Below are 12874 nucleotides of genomic sequence, written 5' to 3'. Positions count from 1 at the left end.
TTTTCTCCAACTTTTAGAACTAGAAAAGGATAAAAAGTGTGTTAAATCGAGACTAAAGTTAACCTTCATTGATAGAAATGGACATAAAAGTCTGTAACTGGTTGACTGGGAGGAAAGGAATTCGTCTCTTTAATCATTCTTTAATAAAGAATAAAAAAGAAAATTGAATGAAAGAGGAGAGAAAAAAGGGGAAGGTAACGGACAAAAAAAATAATCCAGAAAGGAACAAATTATTTTATATTAAATGTGAAGAAATAAGGGAGAAACTTCGAGTCGCTCGCTCACCCTTCAACGCGCTCTCGTGACATTTTAACGTCGCTACACGTATCTGACATATTTATTATACGTACGTGGAACGTGTGTGCTCCAGGGAGATAATATGTATATACATACATACGCACGCATGTATATATATGTACATACGTATACGCGAGCGGTCACGTCATAAGTGAATTGACAGTAATTAAACCGCGATTGACCGTGATAAGCGAAGGAAGGTTGGAAAGCCCCCGTAAGACCTTCCGTATTAAAATTGCTCATTACTTTCACTTCCCGCGATGATATAGGGGGGAAGAAAAAAAAAAAAGAAATCGTCGTACACCGTGATCCCCGGCTGGATGTGCACGTATCGAAATTAAAGATCTCGGAGCTGAGAAGGTAAATCCCATTTACGTTGAGATCCATTGTTTCGCGTGCGGTCGCTCGCGCTCGGAGAGCCCGTGAAGGACCGATTATGTAAACGAGAACTTCCGAACGTTGTAATTGTCGAGTGGTATTCGATGTGTTCTCACATGAAACCGTCGTCGAGACGTTCGTTCCTTCCCCGATCGTAATGTGTTATAACCGATCCCCTGGCCCCATCGGGGGATGTCACGTTGAATTTAACGAGTTTTTTTTTTGTGCACAAGTATAATTTTATGATCGGTGCAATTATCGCGTCAATTAGACGAGCTAATTTAACATGTAAGATGAGTAAGATGAGAGCAATATGGTTACGTGCTCTTTTTTTATCGCGGTATAATTGCAAGCATGATGCGCGACATTGATTTATTAAAATGTATGGCGAGGCAACGAACGATTGGCAAATTTGTTTTCTTCTGTTACAAAATTGATTGTATTTTATAGAGGTACAATATCGCTCCTCGCACTATTTGTATTGTATGTTCTCACTACGTATGCTTGCTCATCAGAAGAACGTGAACGGAATGGAGTTCAAGTCTTCCTCGTATCAGTTCTTTATCTTCTTGTAATTTAAAATGAGCTCCATTTAGTTTGTCATGCATTGGATATGGGATTTACAATAAGAGCACATAACCTCGTAGATAGGGACTTGTATCATGTTTAGGAGTTATTTGCATTTCTAGCTTAGACTCTAGTTTCTATTCTGAATATTAATGAGAGCTGATACATTCATATAAATTTTTATCTTGCAGAGTAAGTATTAACTAAGGATAATGTAGTAAGTATTTGAATAACGTTACACTTGTTTGTCATGTAGAATGTAAGTTAGCGACCGCATGATGTCGTAGAATACAAGACTTTATCATTTCTGAGTCTCTCTCTCTGCTTTTAAATGTCGAACAAAATTATTCAGGTGATTGTTTAACGAATATGTTTATCAGCAATGACGATGGGTTGTCTTGTCAAGAAAGGAACAGTAAATTCTAACAAGTAATCTGACTTTATATGTTTACGTTGGATAGTATTACGATTTGACCTTTGCCCGATAGTAGCTCATCCGCCATGTAACGTGTTTTTTTTTATTGATAACAACGTCAATTCTCTCTTTTAATACTTTTAATTGCGTGTAATCATTTATTGTACGATCATTCCGTTCTGTGTTTACTACAGTAACATTATAAGTCCATTCATATAATGGAGAGGACTGGTGAACTTGAAGAATACAATTCTATATATACAATTATAAATATTGAAATTGATGCTAACCTTGTTCAAGTAAATTGTTACGGAATATTGGTTTTTCTATCGTAATGAGAGAGAAGGACTTAATTTTCTGTTATATTATTTCATTTATACGATAATACATACAAATTTGTTACATAATATTTATTTATGTTGTAAGAAATAATTTGTGAGACCATAATTTTCAATAATTTTATATAAAAATAAGACCAATGTAAGGTAAATAAATTGACATTGAATATAAGTTGTTATAAATACGTTACGTTCTTTGTTCATAGATTAACCATTTGGAGAATACCATGTTGGGTAATTCTACTGCCATTCAACGTCCAAAAGATCAAGCTTCCACTAATGGAGCTCAAAGAAGCGTTAGAAGAAAGAAATCCGCTCCGGCGATGGAGCGCAATTCAAGCCATCCTCCACCCAACGCATCAAATTTGGATTCGGATCATTTAACGCTCTGGCAGCATCCAATTACAACGTTACATTATTTCTTTAGCGAAGTGTTCATAAATGTGCTTAGTTTAGCGAAGAAAACGTTGCTCTACAAACGGACTGTGTGCGCTATGATTTCGATTATAATATTATTTCTTCTGTCAGGCAGAATCTCTGGTCCCCAACAAGAGGTACGTTGGATCACTTACAACTCTAACATGTGTTTTAGAATTATTATTTTTGTATGTACTTTTTCTATTTAATTAGGCGACTTCCATTAAAAACGTTGATATTTAGAGCTTTAAATTACGAGTGATTGAAAATGGAAGATGTTTTTTTTTTTTTTAATTAAGCTTTAAGGAAGGAAATAGATGATATGTACAATCATATTTCTCTATTAGTTTCAAATAGAATTCATCTTGATGTTATTTAAATTTGTAGCTCAGTTACAAAGCATATGACAATGATTTTTGTTAAAAAAAAATTGGTAATGCTCACTTGCATGTGCACGATAGCTATATTTACATTTAAATTAATTTTGGCTATTTGATAGCTTCGTATAAAGTGATTTATTCGTTTTATTTTCAGATTTTTAAATTGTGGGAGGCCAAAATTATATGGTGGTTATATTGGGTAGGATTAGGTGTATTATCAAGTGTAGGCCTTGGAACAGGTTTGCATACCTTTGTATTATACTTAGGGCCACACATAGCGGCCGTTACTATGGCAGCGTATGAATGTGGTGCTCTGAACTTTCCCGAACCACCGTACCCCGACCAAATAATATGCCCGACGAAGATCGATCCAATGTGGACGGTGGGCATATTAAATATTATGAAAAAAGTGCGCGTAGAGGCCATGCTGTGGGGAGCTGGTACCGCGCTTGGCGAATTACCGCCGTATTTCATGGCCCGAGCGGCAAGAATAAGTGGAAAACATAATAAGAATGATAATTTCGATCAAGAGGATCTGAAAGAGTTGGAAGCCTTGGAGGCGTTAGAAAATGGGGAAAACGTATCGTTTGTAATGCGTATAAAATTAAGTATGAAGCGATTCGTCGAGAAAGCCGGATTCTGGGGTATATTGGCTTGCGCATCGGTACGTATATAAGTAAACTTCGTAATATGTGTAAGAAATTCTGTGTGTTTGCAGCTATTTGATGATCTATCTTTTCTTTTTTATGGACGTATTGCGATAAAATTTTACAGATTCCAAATCCATTGTTTGACCTGGCTGGTTTGACATGTGGACATTATCTCATTCCATTCTGGACGTTCTTCGGTGCAACTCTTGTAGGAAAGGCTGTTGTTAAAATGCACATACAGCAATTAGCAGTGATCATAGCGTTCAATGAAGAACTTTTAGATAAATTTATTAGCTTGTTGGCAATCGTACCGTTTGTTGGTACAAAATTCCAAGAACCATTAAAGAAATATTTCGTTGCACAGAAGCAGAAGCTGCACGATAAATCCTCTATGGTAAGTTGTCGGTTTCACGAGATACAAATGCGCTGAGATACACACTGAGATCTACCTCTGAAATAAATAATATATTTTTTTCTGCAGGATGGAGCAACTACAATATCATGGCTGTTCGACAAATTTGTAACGTTGATGGTTTGTTATTTCCTAGTGACAATTGTTCACGCATTAGCACGAAATCATCATCGTAGACGAACTAAGCCGTCGGTCGATTGAAACTTATAAAAGACGTAGGATAGTTAGAAATATGAAATTAGTTCCACTGCAACGTATTTATACGGAGAAATATAATTTATTTTCAATGAGACAAAAAAAATAAGATGCAAGGAACGTGTTAAAGTTTCACATAATTTCAGTGTTACGATAGAAACATTTTGTACACGACGGTGCAACATTAAGTAACTTTGTCCTCTTTTTCTTTTTCCGAATGTACGTTCATACGTTGTTGCAATACTTTGTAAAAGTCTGTTGCAAGGATATCCTGTTATATAGATGTCAACATGTGCGTGTGCGCGCGCGCGTGTATGAGTGTATGTGCGTGCGTGTGTGTGTATGTACATAGATACTCACATCTTTTATAAGCAAGATTTATTGTACAGTGCATGAAACAAATATCTAACGATAATCCGCAATTTTTCTGCACAATCAATCGATATTCAAGCTTCTGCGTATTACATCGATAGCAAGGATTGAATTAAGGCATTTGCAAGTGATGAAAAAAAAGAAAAATGCTGTAATCAATAAAACTAGTATCTAGCCAAATTTCTATAAGTTTTGTATACGCAATTTTAAGCACACACAGGAGTGACGGTCTCAAATTATCAACCCATTAATCTTTCGTATTAATGAAAAATATGTAATAAACGACTGGAACACGAAACGAATCGATTATTATGAATAAAAAAAACGTTAAATAATACGATTAAGATATAAATGTAAGTATGCTGTTACAAAATATTATAAAACAAAGTTTTTTTACAACGTATAAGTCTCAAATATTATAATAGAAAAAATATTGCGTAGAAAATTTGACTTGTTTTTTTTTAACTCCAAACTTTTTTTAAATTTTTGTAAATTTAAATTTTGTGCGTTTTTATAATTAAAATTATTTCATGTAAAGTAGCCTTTTACGCCAGTGTAGAATAATTCAATGATCGAATTCTCTAGTAGTGCAGCCAATCAAATTTGAAAGAAATTTTTTCATATGGGCTGTGTTCCAAAATTCAATAATGGCCGCGTTCAGCAGACCAAGCCGCTCAGTAGCAGTCGAACGTGATTGGCTCTTACTTTTAGAACCAACCAATGAACGCAGATTGTTGATAAGACGAACTCAACAGTTGTGTCTGCTGAACGCGGCCATTATTGTCAACGCGAAGAATTAAAGGATGAGTATTTGAATTCACAATTAGTGTACCTGCTTTTTCAATAAATTTATTTTATTAATTATTTATTATTAACTGTAGAAAGCTTCACGTTTCAATGACGATTTATTGCAAATAAATGTGAAATTTAATATAAATTTAACATTAATAAAGTTAATAAAATACATTATTTTTAATTTATTATTTTTTTCTTAAATTTAAATTTTTTAATTTATTTAATTACTGAACGTTAATAAAAGTAAAATGTAAGTTTTATTTATTTTTGAGTGGAGATATTTCTTGTGTCTATTTATATTATAATTATATGTATAATACATATATAATTAACAAATAGATTTCCCATGAGATATACTATTGTTGACGTCTTTTTTTTTAGTGGTTTTCCCTGTAGCTTATTCCACTAAAAAATAAAGATTCATTATGAAATGATCAAACTTATAGTTTATCAGAGGAAAAAGTAAAATATTATATATATATATATAATATTCCACATGTATACTTTGATTTTTTATATTTTTTACTTGACTTTGGCTGCAATCCATTTGATGCTGCAAATGCTCTGAAGCGTTTTTCTTCTTCTTTCTTCATTAAAAGAAAAGAAAAAAAGAATGTTTCAAAGCATTTGTGGTTATAAGAGTGCGATATACATTAGACAGTTTTTTATTTCTTGTCTTTGAGTTTGATTGTTTATGTGCGTTATATAGTTCATTTTATTTTTCTTTCCGAAGCGTTAATAAGCGCGTTTATTTAATTTTCGTATTCGTGTCCCCACCACTTCGAGTGACTCGCGTCAGTCGCGTTGTGAACCGGGCCTTAACCAGGCATCTCTCTCTGCGCACCCTTCCTGTGCCATGGATCTTACCGATCGCACGTGATTTGTATGTACCTAACCTCCTATGGCGGACGAATTTTATTTTTATTCACACGAGGGAAGCTCCAAAGAAAAGCGAATTTTATTTGATAATTGAAGAAAAAATGGGGCAGAAAAAAGTATCGAAAAGGAAATATGTTAATCCGAAATTAGGAGGAAATAAAGGCGAAAGTGGAAAGGATACACGTCTTCCAGATAACGCGGAGGTATTGACTATTTGCTGTTGCTACATATTTCTATGTATTCTTGTTCGTTGTTTTACATATAATTCAAAATAATAATCTATTTATTACCATAACATATTGCAACTATAATGAAACAAGTTAAATGTATGTTGTCTCAACTTAGAACTCTGAAGATTTGATAGCGGCTCAAATTAATGTTGACGAAGACGCTACGGATGAAGAGGTAGAAGAGGATGCAGTCATATCTTCGGATGAAGAAGTAGAAAAAGATGCGGTTATATTTGATTCGGATGAAAATAATGACGATTCAGATGAGGATGACGATAATTCAGATGAGGAGGACTACAATTCGGATGAGGAGGACTATGATTCGGAAGATGCTGGGTCGGAAAGCAGTTATGAAGAGGAAGCGCAAGAAGAGTCGCCGACCAAGCCGAAAGATGACAAATTAAAGAATAAAAGTAAGAGCGAAGAATCTCTGATAGCCAGAGGCAAGACGTCAACATCGAGAGAAATTACACAAGTAGATAAATTAAAAAACGATAAAAATCGCAGGGGTTTTGATAAGATACACAAAGACGATGCAAATAAACAAGAGATTAAAACTATATCTAACAATGCAAGTGACGAGAATGAGTACGCATATGACAGCTCTGATGAGGAAGATATTCGTAACACAATTGGGAATGTACCGTTGAAGTGGTACGACGAATATGATCATCTCGGATATGATTGGGAAGGCAAGAAAATTCCTAAGCCCGAAAAGGGCGATGAATTAGATAACTTTTTGAAGAGAATGGAGGATCCTGACTTTTGGAGAACTATAAAAGACCCTCAAACCGGTCAGGATGTCGTACTGAGCGAGGCAGATATAGATTTGATTGTAAGAATTCAAAAGCAGAAAGTTCCCGATACTCAGTTCGACGAATACGCGGTAAGTTGGATTTATAACAATTTAGTTTGACGATTATTTAATGTGCTGTATAAGAATAATTGTTTTAACTGCTCTTGTGTGTTTGTAAATCGTAGCCATGGGTGGATTGGTTCACTTCTGAAGTAATGAAAACGCCACTTCGTAAATTCCCGGAGCACAAACGTTCTTTCTTACCGTCTAAGAACGAGGCTAGAAAAGTATCCAAGTTGGTGCACGCTCTCAAGATGGGTTGGATCAAATCGACCACAGAAATGCAAAAAGAAAGAGAGAAGAATCAAGGGCCGCAGTTCTACATGCTGTGGCAGTCCGACGATCAGGCAGAGGAAATGCGTAGAATTCATAAGCATATCCCAGCGCCAAAGAGACATTTACCTGGCCATGCGGAAAGCTACAATCCTCCGCCGGAATACCTGTTTGATAATAAAGAACTTAAAGAATGGAACAAATTGAAGGCAACTCCGTGGAAGAGGAAGTTACATTTTATACCGGAGAAATTCGGTTCCCTGCGAGAAGTACCTGCATATCCAAGATATATCAAAGAAAGATTTCAGAGGTGTTTAGATCTGTATCTGTGCTCCAGATCGTTAAAGATGAGATTAACAATAGAGCCTGAGGCCTTGGTTCCGCAACTGCCCAGTCCGAAGGACTTGCAGCCATTCCCAACAACAATGTTTATGGTGTATAAAGGACATACAGATATGGTCAGAAGTATTACTGCGGAACCAGAGGGACAGTTTATTGCGTCCGGTGGAGACGATATGTCATTGAAAAGTAAGTTATCTAGAGCATTATATATATTTGCACATATTAATCATTAATTTATTATATATTACACGATTATAAATTTCACTTTGTACGTAGAATAAGTTGTATTATTAATTGTATAATTAAAATTGTAAATTTTATTACTTCAACAGTATGGGAAGTGAGTACAGGCAGGTGCTTGAAAACAGTGCCTTGCGGTGGCGTCATACGAAGTGTTTCCTGGCGTCCGAACCAAGCTATGTCGTTGATAGCCGTTGCAGCTGATAAAAAAGTGCTTTTAATCAATCCTGGAGTTGGAGATAACGTTATTACCAGCAAAACCGATGAACTTCTGGAGATAATACCACAGAGCGAAATAATAGGTGCTTATTAATTGAATTATTGAATTGTTTACAAACTATTACGAAAATTTCCAAATATGACTGACGTACTTTATTTATTTATTAGTGAGCGACAGGGTACAAAATGCAGTACAGTGGGAGCAAGCGGAAGGTGAAAACTGGAACAATGGAATTAGGATAATTCTAAATCATTTTAAAATCGTGAAGCAAGTAACGTGGCATGGAAAAGGAGATTATTTCGCTACCGTCATGCCAGATGGTCAGAATAGATCAGTTTTGATAAATCAACTATCGAAGCGAAGATCTCAATTACCTTTTAATAAATCAAAAGGATTAATACAATGCGTGCTGTTTCATCCGATTAGACCATATTTATTTGTTGCGGTAAGTATTAACGATCGAGAGATACACAATGATATAAATATTTCAATTTTTATGTGGATTACGTTACCCTTTTCAGACGCAAAGGAACGTGAGAATATACGATCTTGTACAACAGGTAATGGTTAAAAAATTATTATCTAATTCACAATGGATATCAACAATGGACATTCATCCAGGTAAGCTATTACGTTTTATTACGAATTACATATGTTCATATCATAATCGCTGTAAAATTTTTTTCTTCTTTTTTAGGGGGTGATAACGTTTTAGTAGGAACATACGATCGCAAAATGCTTTGGTTCGATTTAGATTTCAGTAAAGAACCTTATCAAACATTGCGATTACACGGGACTGGCGTACGCGCTGTAGCATTCCACAAACGTTATCCTCTATTTGCTTCTGGAGCCGATGATAGGGCGCTAATTGTGTCTCATGGAATGGTGTACAAGTAAGATATCTCCGCATATTTGTCGCATATCTGATTTTAATACGTATGATGCATGACGGTTGTATTTTCTTTTCCAGTGATCTTCTACAAAATCCGTTAATTGTACCACTGAAAAGATTGTGTAATCACGAGTCATATAATGATTTTGGCATTTTGGACGTCATGTTTCATCCTATTGAACCGTGGGTCTTTTCCGCTGGCGCAGACTTCACTATACGAATGTACACATAAATAAGTACATACAGATGTTTGGAACATCTATAGGTATTGCCGTCGTAAGAAAAAAAAATTGTTCTATTACATTTTGCCCCAATTTGATGTAATATAGGTACATAAAATACATGTTATCTATTTTTTTTTACTTCGTATATAAATTCCTTTTAATATAAACGACATAAATTCGCACATAACAAAATATAGGAACTCGTACACTTGCACTGAAGTTATACTTATATATATGAGATGTTTCATTAAGTTACTTTCATTTTATAATGCCCTGATCAACTGAATAACTGTTACAAAAAGATGTTTAATTTTACAAGAGTAAAAACATGTCTACTTAAAAACATAAACGTAAATAAATAACAATTGCGCTATTTTATATACTAAATCGCGATACAGTGATGGAATTTTACTTTTCTCTCCTTTCTCTTTCCTAATATATTTATATTCTTTCTTTTCAAGTCCATTAATATAACATATTAAGATAGAGGAGAGTGTCCCAAGCATTGCCATTCGGGCTCGCCGCAATCGCAGGTGCGACCCGCATGTCGAACTTGGAATACAGTGACGATACCTCGGCTATCGTCGAATCGGCACGTGATGTGCAGGTCGTGTATCAAAAAGGTATAGAATTGATTACCTCCCCATCTCTGTCTTAAATACACCGACCTAGGATCTTCCCTCAGTACATTTTCTATAGCTTGTTTTTGCTCGTCAACCTTGTCATCTAAAATCTCGTTTAATTGCATCAAGGCGCGTTCGTTGAAGATCACGGACAACGAGGCTGTACGAGGTTGCGCGATCCAGTCCGGTACTCTTATCTCGGAAAAGTTACTCTCCGTCGCTGCGTTCATCGACGCAGACGATACAGCTGTTGCAGCGTGAATATCTGGCAAGGTGCGCGATGGCGTCAAAGTTTGGGACTCGAGTCCCTCCTCTCCATCGGGCGCTTCGCGTATTCCCATTCTTACGGGAGAATTATCGACTCTGGCGTGCAACACATGACGATTGACTAAATCTATATCGGTACCGCATACCGTGCTTGGTCCATCCGCTCCGTCTAATAGTCTAGAATTACGTAACGTCTGATTTTCGGTGTAATTAATCTCATTGTCGTTATCACTTTCCGTACGCGATGAATCTGCATTACCGGAATTATTTATATCTATTCTGTGTAATCTACTATTTAAATCTCTAATGGAGTCTGTTTGCGATTCAACTATTAACGTTGCATTATGCTCGTTAGAAGAATCCAAGCTTGGTCTCGTGTCGGGTGTTCTATTTCGTATAAAGTATGCTTCTCTGTGTACGTCCACGTTGATGTCATTTTGTAACGAAGTATTAGCATGAGCTTCTGTCGATTGGGAAGATTGTTGTCTGGCAATATCGTAACCATTGAGATTCGGATAAGCTTGAAATTCTTCTACTTGGAGTCTCAAGGCTATTTCCTCGTCTCTGGAAATATCAAGCTCAGTCTGTTCGTCGTTGTTGATGTCCGTGTCGTTATTAAAAGAGTCAACCGATTGGCCTTCACTCAAGTTGAAGGTTTCTTCCGCATTGTGAAATGTGTCCGAGGCATTCACGTTGTTCTCTCTCAGCCTATTGCCTAGTTTTTCGATATGTAATGGACTGTCGTACTGTGGTATATATGGCTTTATATCTAGAACGGGAGTTTGATTGACCATGTCAACCCCTTCGAAATAAATCGTATAATTTTCAATTTTTAGTATCTTAACCAGGCTAAGGCCAATGGGGCACGGTCGATGCGGAGAGCGTGTAGAAAATACGCCTGTTCTCATGCCATTTAATCTCGGTGGTGCTACCTTCGCACGGGTGTGGGTCGAGTCGTTTCTATGAAAGTGAAATAAAATCCTATTTGGAAGGGAAAAACAGAACGTTAGTTATTTTATCAGGAACATCAAAGTTATTACTTTAAGGGCCGGTTGTTCCAACCTGTTGGTAAACTACCTAATAGTTAAATCATATATATGTGTTTGTTTATCCTTTACATTGGATAAAGAGGCATATGATTTAACTATTACATATGATTTAAGTTTACCAACAGGTTGGAACAACCGGCCCTAAAAAAACCAATGCCTTACCACATATGGGAAAAGTCTTGCAAGCCCTGTAAGGCGTGATCCGGATTTGTAAATACAGAATTGTAAAGCGTCAGCTTCCCTGGTACTCTCCCGCATACGCCAGGTTGTCTCGGAGTTGCTCTTTTATTGGGAAACCAAGTGGAAATGACGCCGATGGGTTTCAATTTAAGAGTATCTTGATCTTTACTTGTGCCGGGCTTCGCTTCTTCCGAAGATATTAGTTTGGACTGCGGAAGGGTTTCCCCACGTTTTTGTAATTCCAACAGGCGTTTGATATTATCAACATCTTTATCAAGTATATACTTAAGGCTTTTCACTTGCTGTCTGTAATATTAAATTAAACCATTATTTACAAAGTTTTCTTTTGTTAATAATAAATACAAATGAAGCAGGGAATTGTCAAATTTCAGTTTTACTTCTTTATCAAGTTATCTCGTAACTAGCAAAAGTATTTCATATTAAATGCGAAATGTGCGATTATATGAATACAAATGTGCACATGTATCGTTAATATAAAATAAAAAGAAAAGAAAAATTTTGACGTTACATGGTACAATAAGGAAAATTTTTATTAAAATACCTCAGATTATTAATCTCTTGTCTAGCTGTATTCAATTGGCTGAGCAAATAATCAACGCTTATGCTAGAATTCTGGCAAGTCAGGTCCATGTTCGTTGTCGCTCGCATTTACACGCTACTCTCGTCCTTTCCGTGATGACAGGTGCTCCGTAATGACCGGACACGGATAACCCCTGCGCGGAGGACCTGTCCGTGAGGGGCCCGAACTCCGTGACACCCAGTGTTGCTCCAGAGACGCCGGAAGTTCCATCAGGACGCAACTTCCGGATACGCGGAGGCGGAGCGCAGCATAGTTGCTCCGGTTGCTCCCATGGACGTAAAAAGCGGGGAGCACACACTTCTGCACAACGCATACGGCGTAAGCATAAGATAATTGATTGGTCTATTTCCTTATGCACATGTGTATGGACCAATCAATTTTCTTATGCTTACGCATTATGCGTTGTGCAGAAGCGTGTGTCCGGGCCCTTAAAGGTGAAATTTCATGGGCAGTGAAAAGTAGCAGCAGATCGTACTGATTGGCTACAAAATAGAGAAGTTCTAGGAACTCGAGAACTTCTCTATTTTATAGCCAATCAGTACAATCTGCTGCTACTTTCCACTGCCCATGAAATTTCACCTTAAGCCCATAAGCGAAGCATAAAGGTCTATCCAGACAAACTTGCACAACGCATATTACGTAAGCATAAGAGAATTGATTGGTCCATATACATGTGCATAAGGAAATAGACCAATCCGTTTTGTTATGCATATGGTTATGCACCTATGCAAGTTTGTGTGGATATAGCTTAAGACCGCTAAACCAATGAGCATCCAGCATAA

At 36.5% G+C, this 12874-nt stretch overlaps 3 protein-coding genes across 9 annotated transcripts; 2 read left to right on the top strand and 1 right to left on the bottom strand.

The window, feature by feature from the left end:
* The first annotated feature begins 93 nt into the window (after nucleotides 1-93).
* LOC112452870 (vacuole membrane protein 1-like) lies at nucleotides 94-4719 on the top strand. Of its 7 annotated transcripts, none has more exons than XM_025013299.1 (6): nucleotides 176-194; nucleotides 1434-1459; nucleotides 2202-2549; nucleotides 2947-3456; nucleotides 3567-3836; nucleotides 3924-4055. In XM_025013299.1, exons 3-6 carry the CDS (start codon nucleotides 2223-2225, stop codon nucleotides 4053-4055), a joined length of 1239 nt encoding a protein of 412 aa, XP_024869067.1. In that variant the 5' UTR covers nucleotides 176-194; nucleotides 1434-1459; nucleotides 2202-2222. The 7 variants fall into 7 exon arrangements, with proteins under 7 accessions (XP_024869062.1, XP_024869067.1, XP_024869064.1 ...); XM_025013296.1 differs by lacking the exon at nucleotides 176-194 and adding an exon at nucleotides 273-657; XM_025013298.1 differs by lacking the exon at nucleotides 176-194 and adding an exon at nucleotides 694-963.
* Nucleotides 4720-6196: 1477 nt separating this feature from the next.
* LOC112452867 (ribosome biogenesis protein BOP1 homolog) lies at nucleotides 6197-9427 on the top strand. The gene is made up of 8 exons (XM_025013291.1): nucleotides 6197-6298; nucleotides 6441-7211; nucleotides 7307-7982; nucleotides 8129-8338; nucleotides 8424-8701; nucleotides 8778-8877; nucleotides 8954-9149; nucleotides 9227-9427. The coding sequence occupies exons 1-8, from the start codon at nucleotides 6197-6199 to the stop codon at nucleotides 9378-9380; spliced, it is 2487 nt and encodes an 828-aa protein (XP_024869059.1). The 3' UTR covers nucleotides 9381-9427.
* Nucleotides 9428-9517: 90 nt separating this feature from the next.
* Nucleotides 9518-12379, bottom strand: LOC112452868. The gene is made up of 3 exons (XM_025013292.1): nucleotides 12054-12379; nucleotides 11474-11797; nucleotides 9518-11243 (listed from the first exon to the last, which is right to left on the bottom strand). The coding sequence occupies exons 1-3, from the start codon at nucleotides 12158-12160 to the stop codon at nucleotides 9851-9853; spliced, it is 1824 nt and encodes a 607-aa protein (XP_024869060.1). The 5' UTR covers nucleotides 12161-12379; the 3' UTR covers nucleotides 9518-9850.
* Nucleotides 12380-12874: the final 495 nt, after the last annotated feature.

The sequence above is a fragment of the Temnothorax curvispinosus genome, unplaced genomic scaffold (assembly GCF_003070985.1).
Source record: "Temnothorax curvispinosus isolate PA1 unplaced genomic scaffold, ASM307098v1 QBEX01003793.1, whole genome shotgun sequence".
Classification (NCBI taxonomy): Eukaryota; Metazoa; Arthropoda; class Insecta; order Hymenoptera; family Formicidae; genus Temnothorax; species Temnothorax curvispinosus.
This window is presented reverse-complemented; position numbering and strand designations above follow the sequence as displayed.